The sequence below is a fragment of the Zootoca vivipara genome, chromosome 16, assembly GCF_965207765.1.
Source record: "Zootoca vivipara chromosome 16, rZooViv2.hap1.1, whole genome shotgun sequence".
In the NCBI taxonomy this organism is placed as follows: domain Eukaryota; kingdom Metazoa; phylum Chordata; class Lepidosauria; order Squamata; family Lacertidae; genus Zootoca; species Zootoca vivipara.
The window spans coordinates 9,017,523-9,041,587 of record NC_142599.1 but is presented as its reverse complement, the minus strand read 5'-3'; the positions used below and the strand labels follow the sequence as shown (position 1 = coordinate 9,041,587).

General features: G+C 47.8%; 1 protein-coding gene across 2 annotated transcripts in view; it reads right to left on the bottom strand.

Annotated features, from left to right (window-relative positions):
- MMP17 (matrix metallopeptidase 17) overlaps positions 1-24,065 on the bottom strand; it is a 151,524-nt gene that overhangs the window by 17,207 nt on the left and 110,252 nt on the right. For both annotated transcript variants that reach the window (XM_035099020.3, XM_088659755.1), the window contains exons 3-5: positions 19,462-19,588; positions 3,282-3,565; positions 816-992 (exon numbers count right to left, since the gene is read on the bottom strand). In XM_035099020.3, coding sequence (XP_034954911.2) covers positions 816-992; positions 3,282-3,565; positions 19,462-19,588 — 588 coding nt within the window. The remainder of the gene's footprint in view (positions 1-815; positions 993-3,281; positions 3,566-19,461; positions 19,589-24,065) is intronic.

Here is a 24,065-nt window from a genome sequence, read left to right as displayed (position 1 = left end):
CCTGCCTCACCATAAAAGCATGAAACCCTGTTCTGAGGAGAGTCTAGTTCTCCAGCTGACTTTTTCTGGGGGCAGGTACCCTTCAAATGCAAAAAGAACAAAATGCAAAAACTCAAAAACAAAAAACCCCCAGAGGCTGGAGGTAATTTCTGATCCTATCAAATGCCACAGAGCCCATCCTGCAAGCCCTATTGGTGAGGTGTTGATTGCATTTGGCCTGCTCTCTGTACCACCTCCTAGTGACTGGAGCAGGGAATTGCAAGCAGTTTAGGACTGAGTTGAGCCAATAGTGTGGGCAAACTCATGGACCACAACAGCAAAGAGGTCTATCACCCGGGTACCTGAAAATAACAGGGTGACGTATAAATATCACCTCAGTGCGGAATCCTCTTGGCTGTGTCAGAGGACGCCAATGAGTCAATGGCATGCCACAGGCTGCTATATAAACCTCCTAGATCTGCTATGCTCCTCCAGTCTGGGCCATTCATAATTGAAGACAGCTACCAGGCTATTCCCTCTGCTCCACCTACAGCTAGGATAGCTCAGTTGGTAGAGCACGAGACTCTTAATCTCAAGGTCGTGAGTTCAAGCCCCACATAGGACGAAAGATTCCTGCATTGCAGGGGGTTGGACTAGATAGCCCTTGTGGTCCCTTCCAACTCGGCAATTCTATGATTCTATGATACTTGCCAGCCTATAGTTCCAAGCACCTGACACCTCCGCTGCATAGGGAAACGGAGCCATGCCTCCTGGTTTCTCAACACAAATTCTTCACCCAAGCAACTTGACATGTGCACGAACGAACCCGGGCTCACCGTAGAGTTGCCATATCCGGACTTTGTCATCGTAAGGCAGGTCATACTTTAGGGGATCTCCGACGGGGCCCTGGTAGTACGGCCTCATGATGGACTCTATGGCAGAGATGTGGGTCAAGCCAATGGCGTGGCCAAACTCATGGACTGCCACGGCAAACAGATCCATCCCATGGGTATCTGAAAATAACAAGGAGGCAGGGAAAGATGTGCAAATAAGTAAATTAATGTATAACTGACTGCCCTTCCCTTCCCTTTGCAAGCATACACATTGCAAAAGGTAAAGGTAAAGGGGCCCATAACCATCAGGTCCAGTCGTGTCCGATTCTGGGGTTGCGGCGCTCATCTCGCTCTATAGGCTGAGGGAGCCGGCGTTTGTGTGCAGACAGCTTCCGGGACATGTGGCCAGCATGACAAAGCTGCTTCTGGCGAACCAGAGGAGCGCACATGGGCATAAGCAGGGGGGGCAGGAGGGGGCAATTGCCCCCCCTAGAAGCAAAGGCTGAGGGGCGCAGCAGTGTGGCAGCCCCAGGCTCCCGCTCCCGGTGCGAAGCTCCAGAGTCGCGCAGGGAACGCGAGCCTGTGGCTGCGTCCTCCGTGCCTCCCAGGTCTTCGGAGGAGGCGGCCCCAGGCTCCCACTCCCAACGCGAGCTGGAGCTTCGCGCTGGGAGCGGGAGCCTGGGGCCGCCTCCTTCAAAGACTTGGGAGGCGCGGAGGACGCAGCCACGGGCTCGCGTTCCCGGCGCGACTCTGGAGCTTCGCGCCGTGAGCGGGAGCCTGGGGCCGCCTCCTCCGAAGACCTGGGAGGCGCGGAGGACGCAGCCACAGGCCCGCGTTCCCTGCGCGACTCTGGAGCTTCGCGCCGGGAGCGGGAGCCTGGGGCCGCCCCTTCGGAAGACCTGGGAGGTGCAGGCCACGTGGCCCCGCCCACATTTCCGCTGTGGCCCCTCCCCTCCTGCCCCTTGCCCCGCCCCTTGCCCCCCTAATTTTGATCCTGGCTACGCCCCTGGCAGCGCACGGAAACGCCGTTTACCTTCTCGCCGGAGCAGTCCCTATTTATCTACTTGCACTTTGATGTGCTTTCGAACTGCTAGGTGGGCAGGAGCTGGGACCGAGCAACGGGAGCTCACCCCGTTGCAGGGATTCGAACCGCCGACCTTCTGATCAGCAAGCCCTAGACTCTGTGGTTTAACCCACAGCGCCACCTGCATATGCAATTTTAAACAACAGAGTGGAGCTTCTTTCCGTTTCCTCAGAGTTTGTTTACGCAACAATGTAAAATATAGAGGAGAAAATCATCAGCAGGGTATCTAGAATACAAAAAAAGCAAGAAGATGGAATTTTCTCTGTACCCAAAGGTCTGTATCCTAGCCCCCACAGACATAAGAGCAGCTTGCTAGATCAGGCTAATGGTTCATCTGGTTCAGTATCCTATTCTCACAGCGGCCAACCAGAAGCCCCTGGGAGACCAGCAAGGAGGATCAGAGCACGAGCAACTCTTCCCTCCTGTGGCTTCCAATAACTGGTACTTGAAGCATGGCTGCCTCCAACTGTGCGAGCAGAGCAGAGCTGTCATGGCGAGGAGCCATTGATAGCTCTCTCCTCCATGAATTGGCCTACGGTAAGCCCATGAATATGTCCAAGCCATCCAAGTGGGTAGCCCCCACCACCTCCTGGGGGACTGATTTCCATAGTTTGACCATGGGTGCATGAATAAGTACTTTTTTTTATCTGCCACAAATCTTCGGATGTAAACAGAAAACTTCCCTAAACAGGGCTGCCTTCAGATGTCTTCTAAAAGTCAGATCATTGTTTATTTCTTTGTTATCTGATGGGGGGTTGGGGAGTTGGGGAATGGGAAGGAAGGGGAGGGGGGGACATAGGGTAGTTACAAGCTGATGTATTTTATATTTTGATTTTCTATCACGGCTGGAAAGTTTTTTGCACTCAAGTTTTTTGTATTCATATGTATTTGTTGCAACGTATTGTAAATAAACTAAAAGTTAAAAAAAGATATCTGATGGCGCCACTACTGAGAAGGCCCTCTCCTAGCTCTCACTTGGGAGCTTTCTTTTCCTCTCTCTTACTTGGAGAAACTGCCTCTGACTTCTCTGTTTCTCACTCGGGGTCCTTCCACCATCTACAGTATCTGCCACTCTCATTTTATTCTCTCCCTCTCTCCTTGCCAACAGGCCTTGGCTTGCAAAGAACCAAATCTCATTGTCAACAGCAAGCTGCCAATCAACAGCACACTGCTAGTGCAACGTCTTCTTGGCTGGACAGCTCCACTGCTGCTTCAGAAACTCTTACTTTGGACCTGTTCTTGCTGCTACAGCAGTTGACCCGCTGGAAGCCTTTCCCTTTCTATAGAGGTCCATCCTCCTTTGGCCTCCCCCTTCTTCCTTTGACGCTCATGGAGGCAAAGAGGGCACTCCCGCACATTTCTGCAGCTCTCTTACCCTGACGTACCTGATGATCGGAAAGTCCAATATTCATCGTCGTCAAAGTGAGTGTCCCCGGCGGTGTGGTGTTCTCCCGGGAAGAAAGCGTGGGCGACTGTGCCGCCAGGACCGTCAAAGGGGTACCCGTCATTGTGGTCCGTTTTGGAGAAGTCGATCTGGATGTCGGCATTGTTGCCAGCCACTTCGTGGAAATTCAGCGGCGTGATGTCGCTCCACACCTTCAGGGCGTAGTACATGAGGGCACGGACTGTGTCGTGGCCCAGGTGAGATTCCTTGGGGAACGTGCGAACTCTGGGATGGAAAAAGGCAGCCCATGATCAGAAAAGAACAGCCCCTGGGTTCTACCCAAACTAAATTATACTCAGGGGAGACCTACTGAAAATTAATGGACCCAAGTTAGTCTTGTCTGTTATTTTCAGTGGAAGCAACCCTGGATACAGCCCCTTTTATATATATAAAAGATTTCTTAGATTACAAAACTAATGTGCATTGCCTCCCCCCCCTCACCAAAAGCTGTATTTTCTACAGATCAGTTTCATTTGTTAACATACAGTGTTAGGTTAAGAAGAAAAGAGGGGGAAAGAGGGGGAGGGGGGAATGGTGAGCGGGGTGGATTTGGGTGGCTATGCTTCTATTTTTCTACTTAGTGTATGTGTGGGAGCTTTGTGCCAGCATCGCTTGTGTGGATACTATTACTATTCACGTGTTCTAGTTACAGGTAGGTAGCCGTGTTGGTCTGACGTAGACAAAATAATTACCCCCCCCTTCCAGTAGCACCTTAGAGACCAACTAAGTTTGTCATTGGTATGAGCTTTCGTGTGCATGCACACTTCTTCAGATGCACACTTCTGAAGAAGTGTGCATGCACACGAAAGCTCATACCAATGACAAACTTAGTTGGTCTCTAAGTTGCTACTGGAAGGAATTTTATTATTATTTTGTATTCACATGTTGTATTTCCTTGGTGATGAGAGAGGTTGGGGGTGGTCTAGGGTGTGGTTGGTTGTCTTTGGTTGGCTGTAGTGAGATTTGTTTTTGTTTGTGAATGGGGTATGTGTGTGTGTGGTTTTTTGGGGGGGATCAGTTTGGCCAGATTTATTCGTATGCTGTCGGCGGATTCTTGTTGTTGCCTTGTTGGGCTGTGTATGTGATATGTGTATGTGATAAAGGGGAACCATGAGGGGATGAAGGCGTCTTCTTCTATTTGTCCCCATGTCAGTTTCAGTTGATTGGTTAGTTTCTCTAATAAGGCTGTTTCCCATCAAATGGTATTTGATACCATTGGTCCATGTTCACTCCTGACAGGTCTCTCCAGTGTCTGGCTATGAGGCTTCTGGCTGCTGAGAATAGGTGGGACCACGACACAGTTGTTTACTTAGTTTACTTTGACCCCCCCCCCGATACACAGCCTTGCAGCAGTCATTCCACTGGGCGGCAGCAGGGGGAGGAAGAAAAGGCATGCAAGGACACCCACAGCTCTGCCGAAATTCCAGGATCACCAGCAGAAGGAAAGAAGGGAAGCAGGGCCAACTCATCAACTCCGCTGAGACCCCAGCCACTTTTGGCTCCTCCTCTCCTGGAAAAGTTTCTGATCCCAACTGGTAAACTGGTACATGAGTTTACCTATTTCCTCCTCCCTCCCAATCCGTTTTCCTTTCGTGCTGTGACTTTTTAAAAATGAGGGCAGAGACTGTCTTACTACTGATCTCTGCAAGCCGCTCTGGGAAGGTTTTCTGGCCAAGCAGTGGGGCAAAAACTGTTTAAATAACTAAAAGAAAGAAAGAAAGAAAGAACCCTAAGAATGAGAGTGTTAAAATTAGGTCTGCTGCTTGTTTGAAGAAAGCTTAGTTGATTAATTTGATGAGCTTTTATGTGGGTGAATAAATCTCCATAAACGTGCATGCAGTTTTGAAGAGGAAAGAGAGAGAACATGTTTTTTGTGTCTTTAAGATTGTGCATGTGAAGACACACACACACACACACACACACACACACACACAAACACACACACCTCATTCCCCCATGTGACAGCGAATGGTAAATGCCTATTTTAGAATGGACCGCTGCTTCCTACAACCTTTGTAAACACTTACATTTAAAATAATTAACATTTGTTTTGGAAAAAAATGTCATCTGATGAATTAGAGAGCTTTTTCATTTGCTTTAAAGGGTTTAAAATTAATCAAGCCAATATATTAATTAAAGGCTGCAGCCCCAATTAAAATTCCATGCCACACCCTACTATGATTTAAAGACAAAGACAGGAACTCAAGGACCTGTAGCCATTGTTATAGAACCATGGAGCTCAACCCTGTTCAGCACAGAAACCCTGCAAACTGTCACCCTGACAGGATGGATGTCCCTCTTCCCCACCTTTCCCAAAGGATAAAGGACTATTTGTCTGGAAAAAGAGGTGCCAGATCACACCATGAACTCCTCTCTTGTTGTCTTAGAATGGCAATGGCGCCCACCTGAGAGGTTGCGGAAATGAGTTCTGGCGAGCTCTGGCTGAAGAAAAGCCCTGAGCGTTGCTCCTTTGCTCAAATCTGGAGCTCTCCACAACTGGAAGAGTCTGGAGCTATTTTCTTTTTTAAAAATATTTTTTATTAATTTTATATAAATGGAAAAATAAATAAAGAAATAAATAAAAATGCATGAAACATGAAGAAAAAAAGAACAAAGAATACAAGAAGAAAAAAAGAATAAAGAAAAACTTTTCTATAGCAATCATCATATATATTTCTTGCTCTATCGACTTCCTCCTTCTCCCCCCTTCCACGTTTCTTTTTTATATCCATAATAGCACTCTCTACTTCTTAACCCTTATCTTCTTCTAATACATTCGTTTATAGGTATTTTTCTTGATCCATTTCAAACACACATTCCCAATATTTCAAAATATCATTTGGATCTAGAAATCTTAGTAAATATTTTACATTTAAACGTATTCCCATCTTACTATATCTAAATGCTTCTTCAGCCTCTTTGTACTTCCATTTCCCTTATTATCTACTCTTAATCTTATAATTCTTTTCCAAATAAATTTTAAACTTCTTCCAGTCTTCTTCCACCGTCTCCTCCCCCTGTTCTCCGATTCTCCCAGTCAGTTCAGACAGTGAATCTGGAGCTATTTTCTTTAGCCCAAGAAGCAACTTTGCTTGTCGGAAATACAGTGAAGTAATTTTCCTGGTGTTTTTCCCCCCCCTTTTCCTTTTTTAAAAAATAAAAAAATAACACGACTGGTTATCTACAGGCAACAGTCTCCTGCTGAGACCTTTCAGATTGAAACGAAAGGGGGGAGATGGAGAGCGGAGGAGGATTTGAAGTGAACAAGGAGAGCAGGACAGAGCAAGCCTCGTCTCGGGGGGGGGGGGGGAGCATGCGGTGTGGCACTCTAAAAACCAAGCGCAGCTGCTGCCTGACAAGAGCATCAATTAGCCTGAGAGAGTCCCCTTGTTTGCCAGCCAATGCCACAGGCTCGGCCTTGTCGCGATAGAGCTGGTGAGTCCTTTTCCAGAAACCTGCAACTTTCAATTTGGACTGAGCGAAGGCGACAAATCCAGTTATCTCCCAGTGCCACGGGTCTGCAGCCAGTTAGCAGTTGATTTGTACAAAGCCCCCTTAAGAATCCGATTGGACAAATTCATTAGTTGGAAGCGCGTTCGCTAATGAACCCCTGCAGGATACACAGAGAGGATGGCAGAGGCTTAGTTATCTCTCTGTACAGGTGACGTGTGGCTTCTTCTGTTGCTGTTTGTGAGCGTCCCTGCCCAATGCGCTCTACTTGGGGCTACCTTTGAAGGTGACCCGTAAACTGCAATTATTCCAAAATGCAGCAGCTAGACTGATGACTGGCAGTGGCCGCCGAGACCACATAACACCGGTCCTAATAAGAGACCTACATTGGCTCCCAGTACGTTTCCGAGCACAATTCAAAGTGTTGGTGCTGACCTTTAAAGCCCTAAACGGTTTCGGTCCTGTATACCTGAAGGAGCGTCTCCACCCCCATCGTTTAGCCCGGACACTGAGATCCAGCGCCGAGGGCCTTCTGGCGGTTCCCTCACTGCGAGAAGCAAAGCTACAGGGAACCAGGCAGAGGGCCTTTTCGGTAGTGGCACCCGCCCTGTGGAACGCCCTCACACCGGAGGTCAAGGAGATAAGCAACTTTTAGAAGACATCTGAAGGCAGCCCTGTTTAGGGAAGTTTTTAATCTGTGATATTTTAATGTATTTTGCTATTTGCTGGAAGCCGCCCAGAGTGGTGGGGGAAACCCAGCCAGATGGGCGGGGTATAAATAAATAAATAAATAAATAAATAAATAAATAAATAAATAAATAAATAAAAACTGAACACACTGTCCAGCTTCTCAAAAGCAGGGCTGCACAGATCAGACTCTCTCACCCACAATAAAAAGGAGACCCACTCACTTAGAGGTTTTTTATTTCTTTATGACAGTGGTGCGGAACCCATTTCAGCCCTGCGGCCGCACATCTTCCTGGTGAACCTTCCAGGGGCCACATGGCAATGGCGAATGGAGCCAGAGGCAAAAGCAGGGGGAGCAATGATTGTGAAAGTTACTTCTGTGCAGTAGGTTGGTTCCTACACACACACACACACACACACACACACACACCTCTATCCAGGTGTTATAAGAATTTTAAGGTCTCAAATATAGAAAGTGAGTTCTCCCCTTAAGGAGAGCTCGGGTTGTGGAAGGGTGACAAGACATCCCCGTGTTGGGCGGGTCAGTTTGGATGGCCACATGAGGGATTGGTGGTTTTGCTGTTGCTGGGGAAATTGTTATGTTGCAAGTGATTTGATTGACAGCCATAGCAGTATATATTCTTAGGAAGCAGTTTGCGTTTCACTTTTGCTGCTTACAACGGATCTCCCGCCTGTCCTCCCTTTATTTAGGGCAGGGGTCCCCAAACTAAGGCCGGGGGGCCGGATGTGGCCCATTCGCCTTCTAAATCTGGCCCGCAGACGGTCCGGGAATCAGCATGTTTTTACATGAGTAGAATGTGTATTTTTATTTAAAATGCGTCTCTGGGTTACTTGTGGGGCATAGGAATTCGTTCATATTTTTTTTTTCAAAATATAGTCCGGCCCCCCACAAGGTCTGAGGGACAATGGACTGGCCCCCTGCTGAAAAAGTTTGCTGACCCCTGATTTAGGGGTTCTTTGTGCTTGACATTGCTATGCCTGTCATGGGGTCACCTGTTTTGGAGCAGGGGCCTGGTAGGAATTTTGTCCACTTGGCTGATTGTTTGGTGCCCTGTGGTTTTTGCCTACTGCGTAGCAAATTGTCACAACTTGTAAGGTTGCGGTTAGGCATTGGTTCAAATTGGATGGGAAGGGGCAAGGATTTGGCTGGGCCTGCCCCATAAAATTGCTGCTGCCTTTAGGGGTATTCCGTTAAAGGAATCCTGGGGCTCCACATGTTTGTCCGTACCACCGGTAGGGGCCAGGACCACGCATGAGCCTCGGGGAGCATCTGAGGGAGAGGTGAAGGGTTTGGTTCCCAGCTCCGTCCTCTCTCAGAGGGTGCTCACCTATACTGGCTTCCCTAGTACGCTAGTGGGAGTCAGTTCTGTCCCAGGCGGGGGACAGATTGCGGGAACCAATGCGTAAGCAACCACTCACTTTGTTGTTGTTTAGTCGTTCAGTCGTGTCCGACTCTTCGTGACCCCATGGACCATAGCACGCCAGGCACTCCTGTCTTGCACTGCCTCCCGCAGTTTGGTCAAACTCATGTTCGTAGGTTCGAGAACACTGTCTAACCATCTCGTCCTCTGTCGTCCCCTTCTCCTAGTGCCCTCAATCTTTCCCAACATCAAGGTCTTTTCCAGGGAGTCTTCTCTTCTCATGAGGTGGCCAAAGTGTTGGAGCCTCAGCTTCACAATCTGTCCTTCCAGTGAGCACTCAGGGCTGATTTCCTTAAGAATGGATAGGTTTGATCTTCTTGCAGTCCATGGGACTCTCAAGAGTCTCCTCCAGCACCATAATTCAAAAGCATCAATTCTTCGGCGATCAGCCTTCTCTATGGTCCAGCTCTCACTTCCATACATCACTACTGGGAAAACCATAGCTTTAACTATACGGACCTTTGTAGGCAAGGTGATGTCTCTGCTTTTTAAGATGCTGTCTAGGTTTGTCATTGCTTTTCTCCCAAGAAGCAGGCGTCTTTTAATTTCGTGACTGCTGTCACCATCTGCAGTGATCAAGGAGCCCAAGAAAGTAAAATCTCTCACTGCCTCCATTTCTTCCCCTTCTATTTGCCAGGAGGTGATGGGACCAGTGGCCATGATCTTGGTTTTTTTGATGTTGAGCTTCAGACCATATTTTGCGCTCTCCTCTTTCACCCTCATTAAAAAGTTCTTTAATTCCTCCTCACTTTCTGCCATCAAGGTTGTGTCATCTGCATATCTGAGGTTGTTGATATTTCTTCCGGCAATCTTAATTCCTGCTTGGGATTCATCTAGTCCAGCCTTTCGCATGATGAATTCTGCATATAAGTTAAATAAGCAGGGAGACAATATACAACCTTGTCGTACTCCTTTCCCAATTTTGAACCACTCAGTTGTTCCATATCCAGTTCTAACTGTAGCTTCTTGTCCCACATAGAGATTTCTCAGGAGACAGATGAGGTGATCAGGCACTCCCATTTGTTTAAGAACTTGCCATAGTTTGCTGTGGTCGACACAGTCAAAGGCTTTTGCATAGTCAATGAAGCAGAAGTAGACGTTTTTCTGGAACTCTCTAGCTTTCTCCATAATCCAGCGCATGTTTGCTATTTGGTCTCTGGTTCCTCTGCCCCTTTGAAATCCAGCTTGCACTTCTGGGAGTTCTCGGTCCACATACTGCCTAAGCCTGCCTTGTAGAATTTTAAGCATAACCTTGCTAGCGTGTGAAATGAGCGCAATTGTGCGGTAGTTGGAGCATTCTTTGGCACTGCCCTTCTTTGGAATTGGGATGTAGACTGATCTCCAATCCTCTGGCCATTGCTGAGTTTTCCATACTTGCTGGCATATTGGGTGTAGCACCTTAACAGCATCATCTTTTAAAATTTTAAATAGTTCAGCTGGAATATCATCACTTCCACTGGCCTTGTTATTAGCAAGGCCCATTTGACTTCACTCTCCAAGATGTCTGGCTCAAGGTCAGCAACCACACTACCTGAGGTGTACGAGACCTCCATATCTTTCTGGTATAATTCCTCTGTGTATTCTTGCCACCTCTTCTTGATGTCTTCTGCTTCTGTTAGGTCCTTACCACTTTTGTCCTTTATTATGGTAATCTTTGTACGAAATGTTCCTTTCATATCTCCAATTTTCTTGAACAGATCTCTGGTTTTCCCCATTCTATTGTTTACCACTCACTTTAGTTGTATTTAAATAAAGTTGTGGCCAAATTAATGCCAAAAACCTTAAACTTAAATTCTGAGTGATGGGTGAGTTATTGGTACCTTGACACGCAATCAATATTCATAAATGCACACATATCAAAATTTATGAACCATGTGTCTGAAATAGTATGGGAGAGCAATCCTGGAGCCATTTTGACTCTCTCAATGACCTCAAATATTCCTCTGCAGGAAGGGAGGCAAATGGGGAAAGCCTTCCCATTGTCTTTTTGCTTGCATATCCTGTCTTAAGGGTGTATTTGTGTATGAATAGGGTGAGCTTGTGACATGGATTCAGGAACTAAAGTATTAACCACCACAAAAGAATGGCCAGGCTGCCCAGGTAATGCAATCAGTGACCATTATCAGGTATCCTGACAGACAGAATTTCTGCTGTAGATGTCTCCTTCTGTGATGTATGTATGATTTTTTTCGGTGTGTGTGTGTGTGTGTGTCTTGGGCTACAGGGTGGGCAATTTCAAAAGTCTATATGAGGGCTTGCGCACCATTGTTCAGGGTTCTCCTCCCTCCTGTGTGTGGTGAGTGGGGACCCTGTTGCAACAGTTCCTTGAATAAAGATCAGTCTTACTAGCCGCTTTGCTTCTCAATATACTCTGGTTGCCCTCTGTTATTTTCTCCTACTGATAGGGAACCCACTTAACGACTCTATACGGGCTCTGGAATACCCCATAAGGGAAAGGGAGCAGTTTTTTCTTATAACACAGGCAAGCAAAAGGCACAATCTGAATTCAAGGACACATTCCAGCCAGGCAAAAGAAACTCGGGCGAGTGCAAGGCAGGGCTGGTGAGGGGTGTGGTCTGGGGAAGAGTCCCCAGGGCCACAGAGAGAGAACCAGAGGGCCACATTTAGCCCTAGGGCTTGATGCTTCCCACACCGTTCTGGAAGATCTGAGCAGGCCTTTTGACACCCTCAGGATCCAGTGGGATAGGCTTCCAAGCCCCTGAGTTCTGCGCCAACAAACAGTTTTTAACAGCTCGGCGCCCTTGATTTCTGCCTCCGCAAATCCCCCTTCTGCCTGCCCTTCTCCCTGGCCTTGTTGTCACACAAAGCAGACAAGCATCCACAGCTCACTTGGCAGTGGCGTGTTGACCTTCCTTTTTCTTAAAATGGCAGCTTCCTGAGCAGAACTAGGCCCTGGGACATGAGGCATGCTTTGGGGGGGGGGTTGCCATGGATGTGGCACAAACAGGCTCTGTGGAGGGCACAGAGTTGAGCAGGAATGCAATTGTGAAGTGGCAGGCATGCGCTCTGCTTTTTTGTTGCTACCTGGCCACACCTGGCTTAGCTCTTTAGTATGTCCTTCAGGACATTCCGCTACTGCAGAGATTTAACAAACAAAAAAAATGAACAGATGTCCAGAGCAACTTAAAAAGCTCAGATCTGATTATAGATACAAGAAGACACCACTTTCCATTTTCTGCCTTTTATTTTTCACACGTGGCACATAGCTGTCAACTCTCCCGTTTTTGGCGGAAAACTCCCTTATTTCAATCCGTTTCCCGCTGCTATCCCAGATCGTTAGATATCCCGTAATTTCCCCGGATTTCAAAGGAAGCAGCTCTTCTCCCTCCCTGCTGCCAGAGAGGCTCCACTCGGCACCCCCCTAGTGAACGAGCAGCCAGCTGCCGCCCGGTAAAATGCCTCGCCCGGTGGCTGTCTGCTTGCTCACTTGCCGAGTGCTGCCGGAAATTGCTGAGTGCTGCCCGAAAATGCCCGGGCATGCATAGAAGCGATTTCCGGTGCCCAGACATTCGGACACAGGCAGCCTGACACCGGAAGTCGCTTCTGCACATCTCTGGACATCCGCAGAAATGATTTCTGGTGCCGTGCCACTGGGTGAGGCTGCTGATCCCTTATTTTCCAATCCGGAAGTTGACAGCTATGACTTGCCACCGTTTCCATTCCACTGCAGTTCACCCCCTGCCAAAAAGTACCGTACGCCATTCGCCTCACTTGAGAGAAACGACGCAACTTGCGTAATTTCTGTAACCCAGTTAAGTACATGACGTAAAACACGTTGCCATTAAATTGTTCCACGCCGTTCATTTCAGCGCGAAGGAAACGCAAGGCAAGCAGGAGGAAAACAAAGCCAATTATGGACCGAAAGCAACAGCAAGGAACGTATTCACTGGATCGATTCCCATTCTGGTTTGTGGGATGAATAAGCAATTCCTGCTCCCACATTCCAATTTTTGTTAGAAATCTCTGACATCCGGAGATCTGATTCATATGTTACCCAGCTGGTGTGGGTGCTGCTTCTTCATGTCCGTATCTCAGAAATAATGTGGTAACATATGAGTTCTGCACAGGTGGGGTGCAGAAAGAGAATGACAATGAGAAAGGATATAAAGTGTTGGGATTACAGAAGAGGGAGGCAAGAGTTCGGCAAAAGTTGGATTGGGACAGATTAGGGGTGGGTTGAGGGAGTTTCGGATTATCTGGTATTGTTTGATATAATATGGTCTGACCTCGGAATGTATTAAGGAATGTACTAAGGATCTGGCTGACGCATCTGGAGACACCGACTTCAGGGAAAGGGGTGGGTGGGACTGTGTTGTGAGGGTGGGAATAAATGGGCAAAAGATTTGGACATTAAGTTTAAATATTTTTGGGTAAGGGATAGAGAGTAGTAGTTAAATAACAACAATTTTGAAGGGAGAAAGGTTGTTAGTAACAAAGAAGCTAAAGCATAAAAAGAATGGTTATTAGTAATAAAGAAGTTAAAATCTAGAAAAAAGAATGTGATTTTAGATCTGGAAACTGCGAGAACTATTATAATAATTAGAACTCAAGAAGGGGAAATGGGGAAGTCCGAAAGGTCTAGTTTAGAAGTTATAGAATGGAGTTATTGTATTTTTATTTTTATTGTTGTTTTTTATTTTTCTGTTTTTCTTATTTTTAATAGTTTTTGAAATGTGAAGAATTTGGGGGAAGAAGAGTGGTTAAACTGGTTTTGTATCCTCCCCCCCCCTGTATTTCTTGATAAAATCCAATAAAAATTAATTTAAAAAACAACAACATATGAGTTGGCTTGAGAGCTGGAAAAAAGGTTGGTGTGAGGTTTTCTACTTCTGGGCTCAACACTGTTTAGATGGAAGCATGGGGATCTTAGTGGTTCAAGTCTTCTCCTGGAGGCAAACCAGTCTTGGATCCAGCATCAGGGGTTGGCGCTCTTGGGCCCCAGTAGGGGGCACACCACCAGTGCCTTGAGCCCCCTGCCTTGTTGCTGTCTGTTCGCTTGCAGTTTCTCCATGGCAAGCAGAGAGAAGAAGAAGAAGGTTAGGCTGAGACCGGTGACCTTGGGATCACCCAGGGAGCTTCATGGCTGAGAATCTGAACTCCGTTCTCCCAGGTCAAACTCCAACACTAACCACGGCACCGTTTGATTACAATTGGGTTCAGAGGGCACGGTTGGTATATCCTTTTGGGGCACTAGCCCAGCAACTTCTGGGGACGCAGCTGGCGCTGTGGTCTAAACCACTAAGCCTCTTGGGCTTGCCGATCAGAAGGTTGGCAGTTTGAATCCCTGTGACGAGGTGAGCTCCCGTTGCTCTGTCCCAGCTCCTGCCAACCTAGCAGCTCGAAAGCACGCCAAAAAGTAGATTAATAGGTACCGCTACAGCAGGAAAGTAAATGCCGTTTCCATGTGCTTTGGTTTCTGTCACGGTGTTCCGTTGCGCCAGAAGCGGTTTAGTCATGCTGGCCACATGCCCTGGAAAGGCAGACAAACGCTGGCTCCCTCAGCCTGAAGCAAGAGGAGCGCTGCAACCCCATAGTTGCCTTTGACTGGACTTAACCGTCCAGGGGTCCTTTACCTACTTTGTACCTTATCAGCAACTTTAGCTCACTCTTGTCTGCTCACTTTCCCTCAGCAAGCCCCCACTTGCTTTTTTTTGGGGGGGGAGTTGTTTTGGGAATATCTCCCCTCCCCCCAAAAATAAGTCTTTTCCCCCCAACATTTTTCTTTAAAAATCCGCATGGACGCCATTTTGACAGTGCAATTCCTGGTCGTGTCCGGGAAAACCCAGACATATGGCAGCTTAAGGGTTAATTCTGTTAAAGTCACCAAGCCAAGAAGAGGATTGGTAGAGGTGTTGCTTAGCAACCAGCATGATCTTTGCTGAGGTAGCACATGCTCTCTGATTGGCTGTGTAGTTCTGAGAAGTTTTCACCTGTATGTTTCGTTGAATGTCTCCCTCTACGTTTAAGGCCCGACTTTTGCTGTTCTCCTTAAATCATACACTGTTTTTGTTCAGTTTCCTCAGTAAAATGTTACCAAGATTTCTTTTCTCTCTGGACTCTCTGGTCTGCATTATTTAAGTAACTTTGCCAACATGCCAGCCATTGGTTCTGGCTCTGCCTGGCTCCACTTCTTCTCTTTGCCTACCGCCCTACAAGTCCCAAGGGGCTTGCCAAGCACAACTGCATTTTGTAGTACCTGCACATGCAGCAGGAAGCGGCAATTGAACCACAGCTCCCTCCTCTCTCTCTCTCTCTCTCTCTCTCTCTCTCTCTCTCTCTCTCTCTCTCTCTCTCTCTGCAATTTGTTCCACAGTTAACACAACAGAAAGCAATTAATATTAATATTCTCCCCGCCCCCCTGCTTAGTAACACCGCTGGCTTTTAATGCAAGCTGTCATGAGGGGGAGGGGGGGTGAGCATTGATGCTCCTTATTGTGACTCAGCAACCCTCCACCCGCTCTTTGCTGTAAGCCTAACTGGCATTTGAAAGCCGGCTGAGAGCCAAGCCGTCTTTGGGGATTGTTTTGGCTTCAAAAGACCACGCAGAGTCAATGACTTGAAGAAACAACGAGCTCTTCCTTTCATTTAGATTGACAGCAGCCGGGTTGAATCCCTGTGTGGGGACGCTGAGTCAGCTCCCAGGCCTGGAGTCCCACTTGCTCCTACAATTGCTGAGTCAGCCTGCCAGTCTGGGTATCACCGAGTCCCTGCTCGCTTCTCTGAGCAAAGGAATATGACAGGTGGGGTTATGTCTGAGCAATTTCATGAGAAAGGAGAGAAATCTTCTCTCCTGCCCTCTCTGGCTCCAGCATACTGACTTCCCCGCTGACCAGGGACCATCTCCCTTTTCTAAGCCCTGCTCCTAGGAAGTCAACCACCCCACACCTCTTTGGGGGGATGCTTTGTTAAAATGCTGCTTACAGCGAGCGGCTAGATCAAAGTGATGGTGTTCTGGGGCTCAGCTTCCTCCCCAGGACCTTTGCAAAGGTGACTTTTCAGGTGGTGGAAAGTCTGAGCTTCTCCAGACTGATTTTTTATTTTCCACAGGTGTGTTCCGCAACATGGCATTGACGCAGTGCAATAGTAGCAGATTTATACTGGACATTGTCTGTACATTGGTGATATCCACACCATACACCAGGCACCCCCAAACTCAGCCCTCCAGATGTTTTGGGACTACAATTCCCATCATCCCTGACCACTGGTCCTGTTAGCTAGGGATGATGGGAGTTGTACAGTGGTACATCGAGTTACAAACGCCTCAGGTTACAAACTCTACTAACCTGGAAGAGTTACCTCGAGTTAAGAACTTTGCCCTAGGAAAAGAACGGAAATCGTGTGCCGGCAGCGCAGCGGCAGCAAGAGGCCCCATTGGCGAAAGCACGCCTCTAGTTAAGAACAGTTTCAGGTTAAGAATGGACCTCTGGAACGAATAAAGTTTGTAACTAGAGACACCACAAACTCCAGAGGGCTGAGTTTGGGGGTGCCTGCCATACATGAACAGAACAATGATACCACTTTAAACAGCCATGGCTTTCCCCAAAGAATTATGGGAAGTGTAGTTTGTTCAGGGTGCTGAGAGTAATTAGGAAACCCACAGCTGGACCACAAAGAAGGCTGATCGCCGAAGAATTGATGCTTTTGAATTATGGTGCTGGAGGAGACTCTTGAGAGTCCCATGGAGTGCAAGAAGATCAAACCTATCCATTCTGAAGGAAATCAGCCCTGAGTGCTCACTGGAAGGACAGATTGTGAAGCTGAGGTTCCAATACTTTGGCCACCTCATGAGAAGAGAAGACTCCCTGGGAAAGACCCTGATGTTGGGAAAGATGGAGGGCACAAGGAGAAGGGGACGACAGAGGACGAGATGGTTGGACAGTGTTCTTGAAGCTACGAACATGAGTTTGACCAAACTGCGGGAGGCAGTGGAAGACAGGAGTGCCTGGCGTGCTCTGGTCCATGGGGTCACGAAGAGTCGGACAGGACTAAACAACAACATTCCTCTCACACGGGGACAATTCCCAGAGTTCCTTGGCTGTTAAACCACACTGGGAATTGTAGCTCTGTAGAAATGTAGCTCTCTCTGTGAACCTGTAGCTCTCTGCAAAATGAGTAAAATCAACGGTTTAAAGAATACATTCTAATCTAAACTAAAATTATACATTAAAATATGCATCAACTTTATATAAAGTTGTATCTTGGTTCTTGAACGCCTTGTGACTCAAATGTTTTGGCTCCCGAATGCCGCAAACCTGGAAGTGAGTTGTTCTGGTTTGCAAACGTTTTTTGGAAGTCAAATGTCTGACGTGGCTTCCAATTGAGTGCAGGAAGTTCCTGCAGCCAATCGGAAGCCATGCCTTGGTTTTCAAACATTTTCGGAAGTCAAATGGACTTCTGGAACGGATTCTGTTTGAGAACCAAGGTACGACTTTACTGGATATCCAATATATTCTGTTCATGTTTAACCATTATACTTTCATATTTTGGTTACTGATTTTATACAGCCCTTTAAAAAATAAAAATGTGAAAAATACACACCAACTTTACATTGCCTGCCTGAACAGAAAGGTTTTGAGGAGGCACTGAAAAAAATACAGGGAAGACACCTGCCTAAAGTCAATGGGTGAAGAAGGAGCTGCCACACTAAAAGACTGGTCCCTTAAAAGTGCAGAATAAATATTATTTGGTACTTGTTTTAAAAGTTCCAGTTCCACAGTTTTAAGTGCCTGAATGGGCAGATGGGGAGGGGGGGGGGGAGGCAATCCTTCCAGTAAACTGGCCCCATGTTGTTGAGCGCAAAGAAGAACAGAAGACTCAGGAATATACCACTGGACAACATAAAGGAATATTCATGGAGGCCTGTTTATATTTTAGTACAAGCTGGGAATCCCTTTACGATTTCTGATTCACTCCTGTCGGACCTTGTGTTCACCAACACCTGATTTTTGCAAGTGGCAGCAGGGGGCGCTCTTGCCACATGGAGGCCCCAGAACTAAAGAATGTGAGCTGCAGTGCTTGGGAGTTCCAGACTGCCTTTTCCCCTGGGGACAGCACAGCTAACTACTGCGGTTGTTAAAAATCCAAACAACAGAATAAATCAAACACAAACCCCACATTTATCTACTTTCCACTTGATCTCGGTTCAACCTGTTGAGGACTCTGGTAACGATGTTCTTTCCCAGTATAGGAGGACCATTAAGCCGAATATCTCTCCTGAAAGTAGCCAAGTGCTCCTGCAAGATAAAGCTGTCACGATGGCCGCCACCAACTGCTTGGGAACCCCGGTGGGGAGGGTGCCACTGTGCGCATGTCTGGCTTGTGGGCTTCCTAGAAGCAATATTATACAACTTCTTCAAACAATTGTGGCTTCCCTAAAGAATTCTGAGAACTGTACTTTGCTAAGGGAGTTGTTAAGAGACCCAGATTCCCCTCACACAGCTACAATTTCTACAGTGGTTTACCTATCAATTGCTCTTCCCAAGGAACTCTGGGAATTGTAGCTCTGTGAGGGGAATAAGGGTCTCCTAACAACTCGCAGCTCCTTTGCAAATAGAAGGGGAAGAAAGGGAAGCAGTGAGAGATTTTACTTTCTTGGGCTCCTTGATCACTGCAGATGGTGACAGCAGTCACAAAATTAAAAGACACCTGCTTCTTGGGAGAAAAGTGATGACCAACCTAGACAGCATCTTAAAAAGCAGAGACATCACCTTGCCGACAAAGGTCCGTATCGTTAAAGCTATGACTTTTCCAGTAGTGATGTATGGAAGTGAGAGCTGGACCATAAAGAAGGCTGATCGCCGAAGAATGGATGCTTTTGATATATGGTGCTGGAGGAGACTCTTGAGAGTCCCGTGGACTGCAAAAAGATCAAACCTATCCATTCTTAAGGAAATCAGCCCTGAATGCTCACTGGAAGGACAGATCCTGAAGCTGAGGCTCCAGTACTTTGGCTACCTCATGAGAAGAGAAGAATCCTTGGAAAAGACCCTGATGTTGGGAAAGATGGAGGGCACAAGGAGAAGGGGACGACAGAGGACGAGATGGTTGGACAGTGTTCTCGAACCTACGAACATGAGTCTGACCAAACTGCGGGAGGCAGTGAAAGACAGGAGTGCCTGGCGTGCTATGGTCCAAGGGGTCATGAAGAGTCGGATACAACTAAACAAAAACAACAACTCGCAGCATCCTTAGCAAAGCACAGTCCCCAGAATTCTTCGGGGAAAGCCACAATGGTTTAAATTGGTATGATACTGCTTTAAATGTGTAACTGCAAAGTTGGCCACCATCTAACGTCCCCTGAAACAAATCGGAATGCATGCTCAGCAAATACTGAACCTCCCTGCAGACTTTTTTTGGGCAGCAAATGAACAGGGATAAACATTCCACAAACAGGCTACCTTGAAGTGCCCTTAGATCAGCAGCGGCCCCATTCAAGCACGCAAATAATCACAGATGGCTGAATCAGCCCTTGAGGAAGTTCTCCCCACCGGCAGTGCAAGTGCAAAAGATTTAACAGCCAACCTCCAAGATAAGTTCCTTTTGTTCCACTTGGTTGCTGACTGAGCCTGCCTCTTCCTCCTTGCCTCCGATTCAGCGAGATCAGGGAGAGAGCACCGAGGTGTCTTCATCAATTTCAGTGTGGCTTCATCTATATTTCAAAAGAGAAAAGTCGCTCAGGCCGGGAGGATGGGGAGAGTTTCTGCCTTGAAACAGCAACAGCAACAGTGCATTTTCACAACAGCCACCTCAGATATGAAACATATCCTCCCCATGCACTATACAAAGCAACTAATATAGGAACGTGATAAATATCCACTGATTCATGTAGCTCAGTATTGCCTGCACTGGTTGGCAGCATTTCTCTCCAGGATTTCAGACAGGATTCTTTCACAGCCTGACCTGGAGATGCTGGGGACTGAGCAGATGGTTCTGTCGCAGAGCCACAATTTTCCCCAACAAAGAAAACACGTGTCTGAATTTGCATATACCCTACTGTAGATTCAACAAGGGTATTTCTGAACTGTTTGCTCTGGTTGATAATAAGATGTCGTCTCCTAAAGCAGCCTGGAGGAGTGTAATAAATATAATATGCAGAAATACAGCGCTATTCAGAAGTATGCAAAAAAATCCCCTGAGTAAATCCATAACTTGTGTTGGGCATTCATCTGCTGCTCTTTTCTTTTCCTCCTGTTAAGCGAATTCTTAAGACTATTTTATTTGGGAGTGTATTTTTTTAAATGAAAAAACCAAACAGACCCTGTGTTTATTATAATAATTATTTGCATGCCCAAGTACAATTATAGCTGCCAAGTACCCAGTTTTCCCCGGGAAACCCCCGTATTTTCTTACCGTTTCCTGCAGGTGTCCCGAATGGCAAAATACCCCGTATTCCCCCCAGATTATGGAGCTCCTGCCGGCGGCCATGTTCTTCTGGTGCCACGCCGGCACCGGAAGTCGCTTCTACGCACTTCCGGACATGCGTAAAAGCGACTTCCGGTGCCGCAGCGCTGCTGATCCCGGATTTTTCAATCCGGAACTTGGCACCTGTGGTGCAGATACACCCCGTCCCCCAGAAGCCAGACCACACATCAGGTAAAATGCAGGACAACATACTTGGGATTAAAATGGCCACAACTTTCTTAATTTCAAGGCATTGAGCATGTATCCCTCTCAGCCCCCTTGCTGGGGGCCTGAGGCAAGACAGGGTCAGTTGGGGATATGGGGATACTGCAAAATGTGCATTTACACGTTGCTGAGGGGAGTTCTATGACCCACCACCGTGTGCTTGAGGTCTGAAACTCCCCTCAATATCCCCATCACCACCCCACCCCTTCTATCGATTGACGGACTAGAGGATTCCGTCCAAGGCCTAAAACAACCAAAGGTGTGATAATTGCTTCGGGGAAGGCAAAACCTGCAGAGCAGGGCAAATTCCTTCCCAGCTCTGAAAGACAGCAACCATCATCCAACTGCAACAACATTTAAGGATCTGGAAAGGAGAAGGTTAGCTTGCAAAGAAAGAAACAGTTAGAGGGAGGGCTGGGTGGGTGATGCTCCGAGCTGGCTGCGCTGCCAGTGTTGGCTCTGGGCTCCTTTTAAATCTAACGAGCAGACCAGAGAGAAGCCTGCGCTTCCACGGTCCGCCCCTTTAGCTCTGCCTCCTGGCCTGCTGTGGATTGGCTGATTCAAATATGGAGGTTCGGCGGGAACCCATAGGCCTCCAGCCAGGGATCAGAGCAATGGCCCAACAGCACGGTGTGGCTTCAGGTGGGTGGTGGGGCTGCGTGCCGGGCAACAAAACGCCGCCCGCCGCCAGAGACATGGCAAGTGTCCATTACTAAATCTGTATACCACCCTTCTCCTGAAGATCTCAGGGAAATGCACATCATAAAAATACAAGATAAAGAAACACAAAATACATTATAGAAAATGTAAGGGGGAAGGCTTATAGGAAACAGCCCCCCCCTCATCAGGTCGAGTTCCTCTCAGAGCAGTAAGTCCAGTAGCGGATCAGATTACAGGAGTCAGGAAGCAGAGAGGGAGGAACAAGGCTCTAGCAGCGTCAAAGAGCCTCAACACCGAGTAGAGAGGGAGGCAGCTGGGGAGGAAAGGACGGGAGAGCAGTCAGAAGGACGGCCCTTCCCCCCGACGCCTGAACTGAGGCGCACGGCACCCCGTAGGACAAGGGGGAGGCGCTTTGGAGTTCCCAAGCTGTTATGTTGGGCGCGAAACAGAAAGAAGCCATTGCGAGGTTTTGACTCAGACTAAGCAGACATGTTTTCCAGAGACTTTGCACTGTAAATAGAATGCACAATAAAAAACACCTTAGCGACAAGTAGGTGTGGAGCATTGTTACTCAAGAGTAGCCGCAAGAATCTCTGACAGAAAAGGAACAAAAACTAACCAAAACAATAACCCCCTTCCCTGCTCTACCGCCTCCCACAAACACAATTACAGTAAAAGGATATAGGATGTTAATCAGCCAAACTTGGTTGAAGAGGAATGTTTTTGCCAGGCGCTTAAAGGTCTTTAAAGAAGGCGCTAGGCAAGCCTCCCGAGGGAGAGCATTCCACAAATGGAGAGCCACTGCAGAAAAATCTTGCGGACCTCTCATGGAGGAGGCACATGAAGAATGATATATTTAGACATGTCTGCTGATATATAGAGTTTTTTAAATGACATTGTTTGCTGTAATTGTTAGGATCATTTTTCATTTGTATGGTTCATAAGCCACCTTAAGTACGATTTATCACTGAAAGGCAGCGTATTGATGCAGAATCAATCAGTCTTTGCTCCAACAGCAAAGCGAACATATCCAATATTTATTTCTGATACCCCAGACCATGGCTTGAAGAACGGTCTAAATTAGCCCATTAGAAAGTGTCCCCCCCCCTGCAGTCATCACAGACACCCGACTCATTATGCATTTATAAATGATGTAATTACTGCCTGAAAAATGACTCAGAAACCTGCAACTTCATAACATTAGAACTCGTGGACATTCAATGAAGCTGAATGTTAAAAGATTCAGGAACAGGTGAAAGAAAGCACTTCATCCATGGAGGAGAGGGCCTTCCAGAGCTACTAGCCATGATGGTTAGGATCTCTCCCCACAGTTGGGAGGCAGCAATGCTTGCTGTCAGAGATGATTGCGGCTACTCATGAGTAAAGATGCTCCACTCCGTCCTTTCTTTCAGGGTTTTATTGTGTATGCTATTTACAGTGCAAGAGTCATAGCTGCCAAGTCCGGGTCGTAAAGATCCGGGATCGGCAGCGCGCGCATGACCGGAAGTTGCGTGACGCAACTTCCGGTGGCGCTTCGCCCTTCTATGGGCATCAGAAAATGCCGGCGCCGGCGCTGGAAGTCGCTTCCGCGCATGACCGGAAAGACGTAAAAGCGACTTCCGGCGCCGCCGCCATTTTCTGATGCCCATAGAAGGGCAAAGCGCCACCGGAAGTCGCGTCACGCAACTTCCGGTCATGCGCGGAAGCGACTTCCGGCGCCGGCGCAGCCATTTTCTGGTGCCCATAGAAGGGCAAAGCGGCACCAGAAAAATGGCCGCCGGGCAGAAGCCAATTTAAGGGACAATACCGGGATTTTCCACCAAACGGGAGACCGCCGGGAAACGGTAAGAAAAAAGGGGTTTTCCCGGCGGATACGGGATACTTGGCAGCTATGGCAAGAGTATCGGGAAACATGACTGCTCAGTCCGTACCAGAACCTCACAATGGCTTCTTCCTGGTCTTCGCCCAGCATAAGAGCCTGGGGACCCTAAAACACTGCCCCCTTGCCCTATGGGTGCTGGCACGCCTCAATTCAGGCGTCGGGGGAGAAACAGACACCCTGTGTCCGATGGCTGTCTCAGCTCCCCCTCCCCTAGCTCTCCCTCAGAGCGGTGCAATGGCTCTGAAACATACGAGAGCCCTCTCACCACTCTGCTCACTTCCTCATTCCTCTCCTCTTACCTTCCAAGTCCCGGACTGCAGAATCTGGGACCGGCAGCCGTGTGACACCGGAAGTTGCGTCGACGTAACTTCCGGTGTCGTTTTGCCCTTCTATGGGCACAAAAAATGGCCGCCGCTGGCTTCGAAAGTCGCTTCTACGCATGTCAGGAAGTGTGTTGACGCAACTTCTGGTGTCGCTCTGCCCATTTATGGGCACCAAAAATGGCCGCCGCCGACACCGGAAGTCGCGTCTATGCACTTCCGGACATGCGTAGATGCGACTTTTGAAGCCGGCGACAGCCATTTTTGGTGCACATAGAAGGGCAAATCAGAAAAAAATGCCACCGGCAGGAGAAAATAACGGAGAAAAATGGGAGATGAAGTGATACGGGGGACCACCGGGAAAAGGTAAGTAAAAACAGGGGTTTCCCGGGGAAAACGGGGTACTTGGCAGCTATGCCTCTCCTCTGACTCGCTGCTCATGCTGAAGCTGGGTGATGAGCTGGTGAAAATGATGGGTGGGGGCTCTCTGTAAGGAGACCCCCTGACACTTTCAAATGCCAGTTGCTGGAAACCGCAGGAGGAGAGAGGGCTCTTGTGCTCGGGTCCTGCTTGCAGGTGTCCCACAGGCATTTGTTTGGCCCCTGCGAGAACAAGATGCTGGACTAGAGGGGCCATTT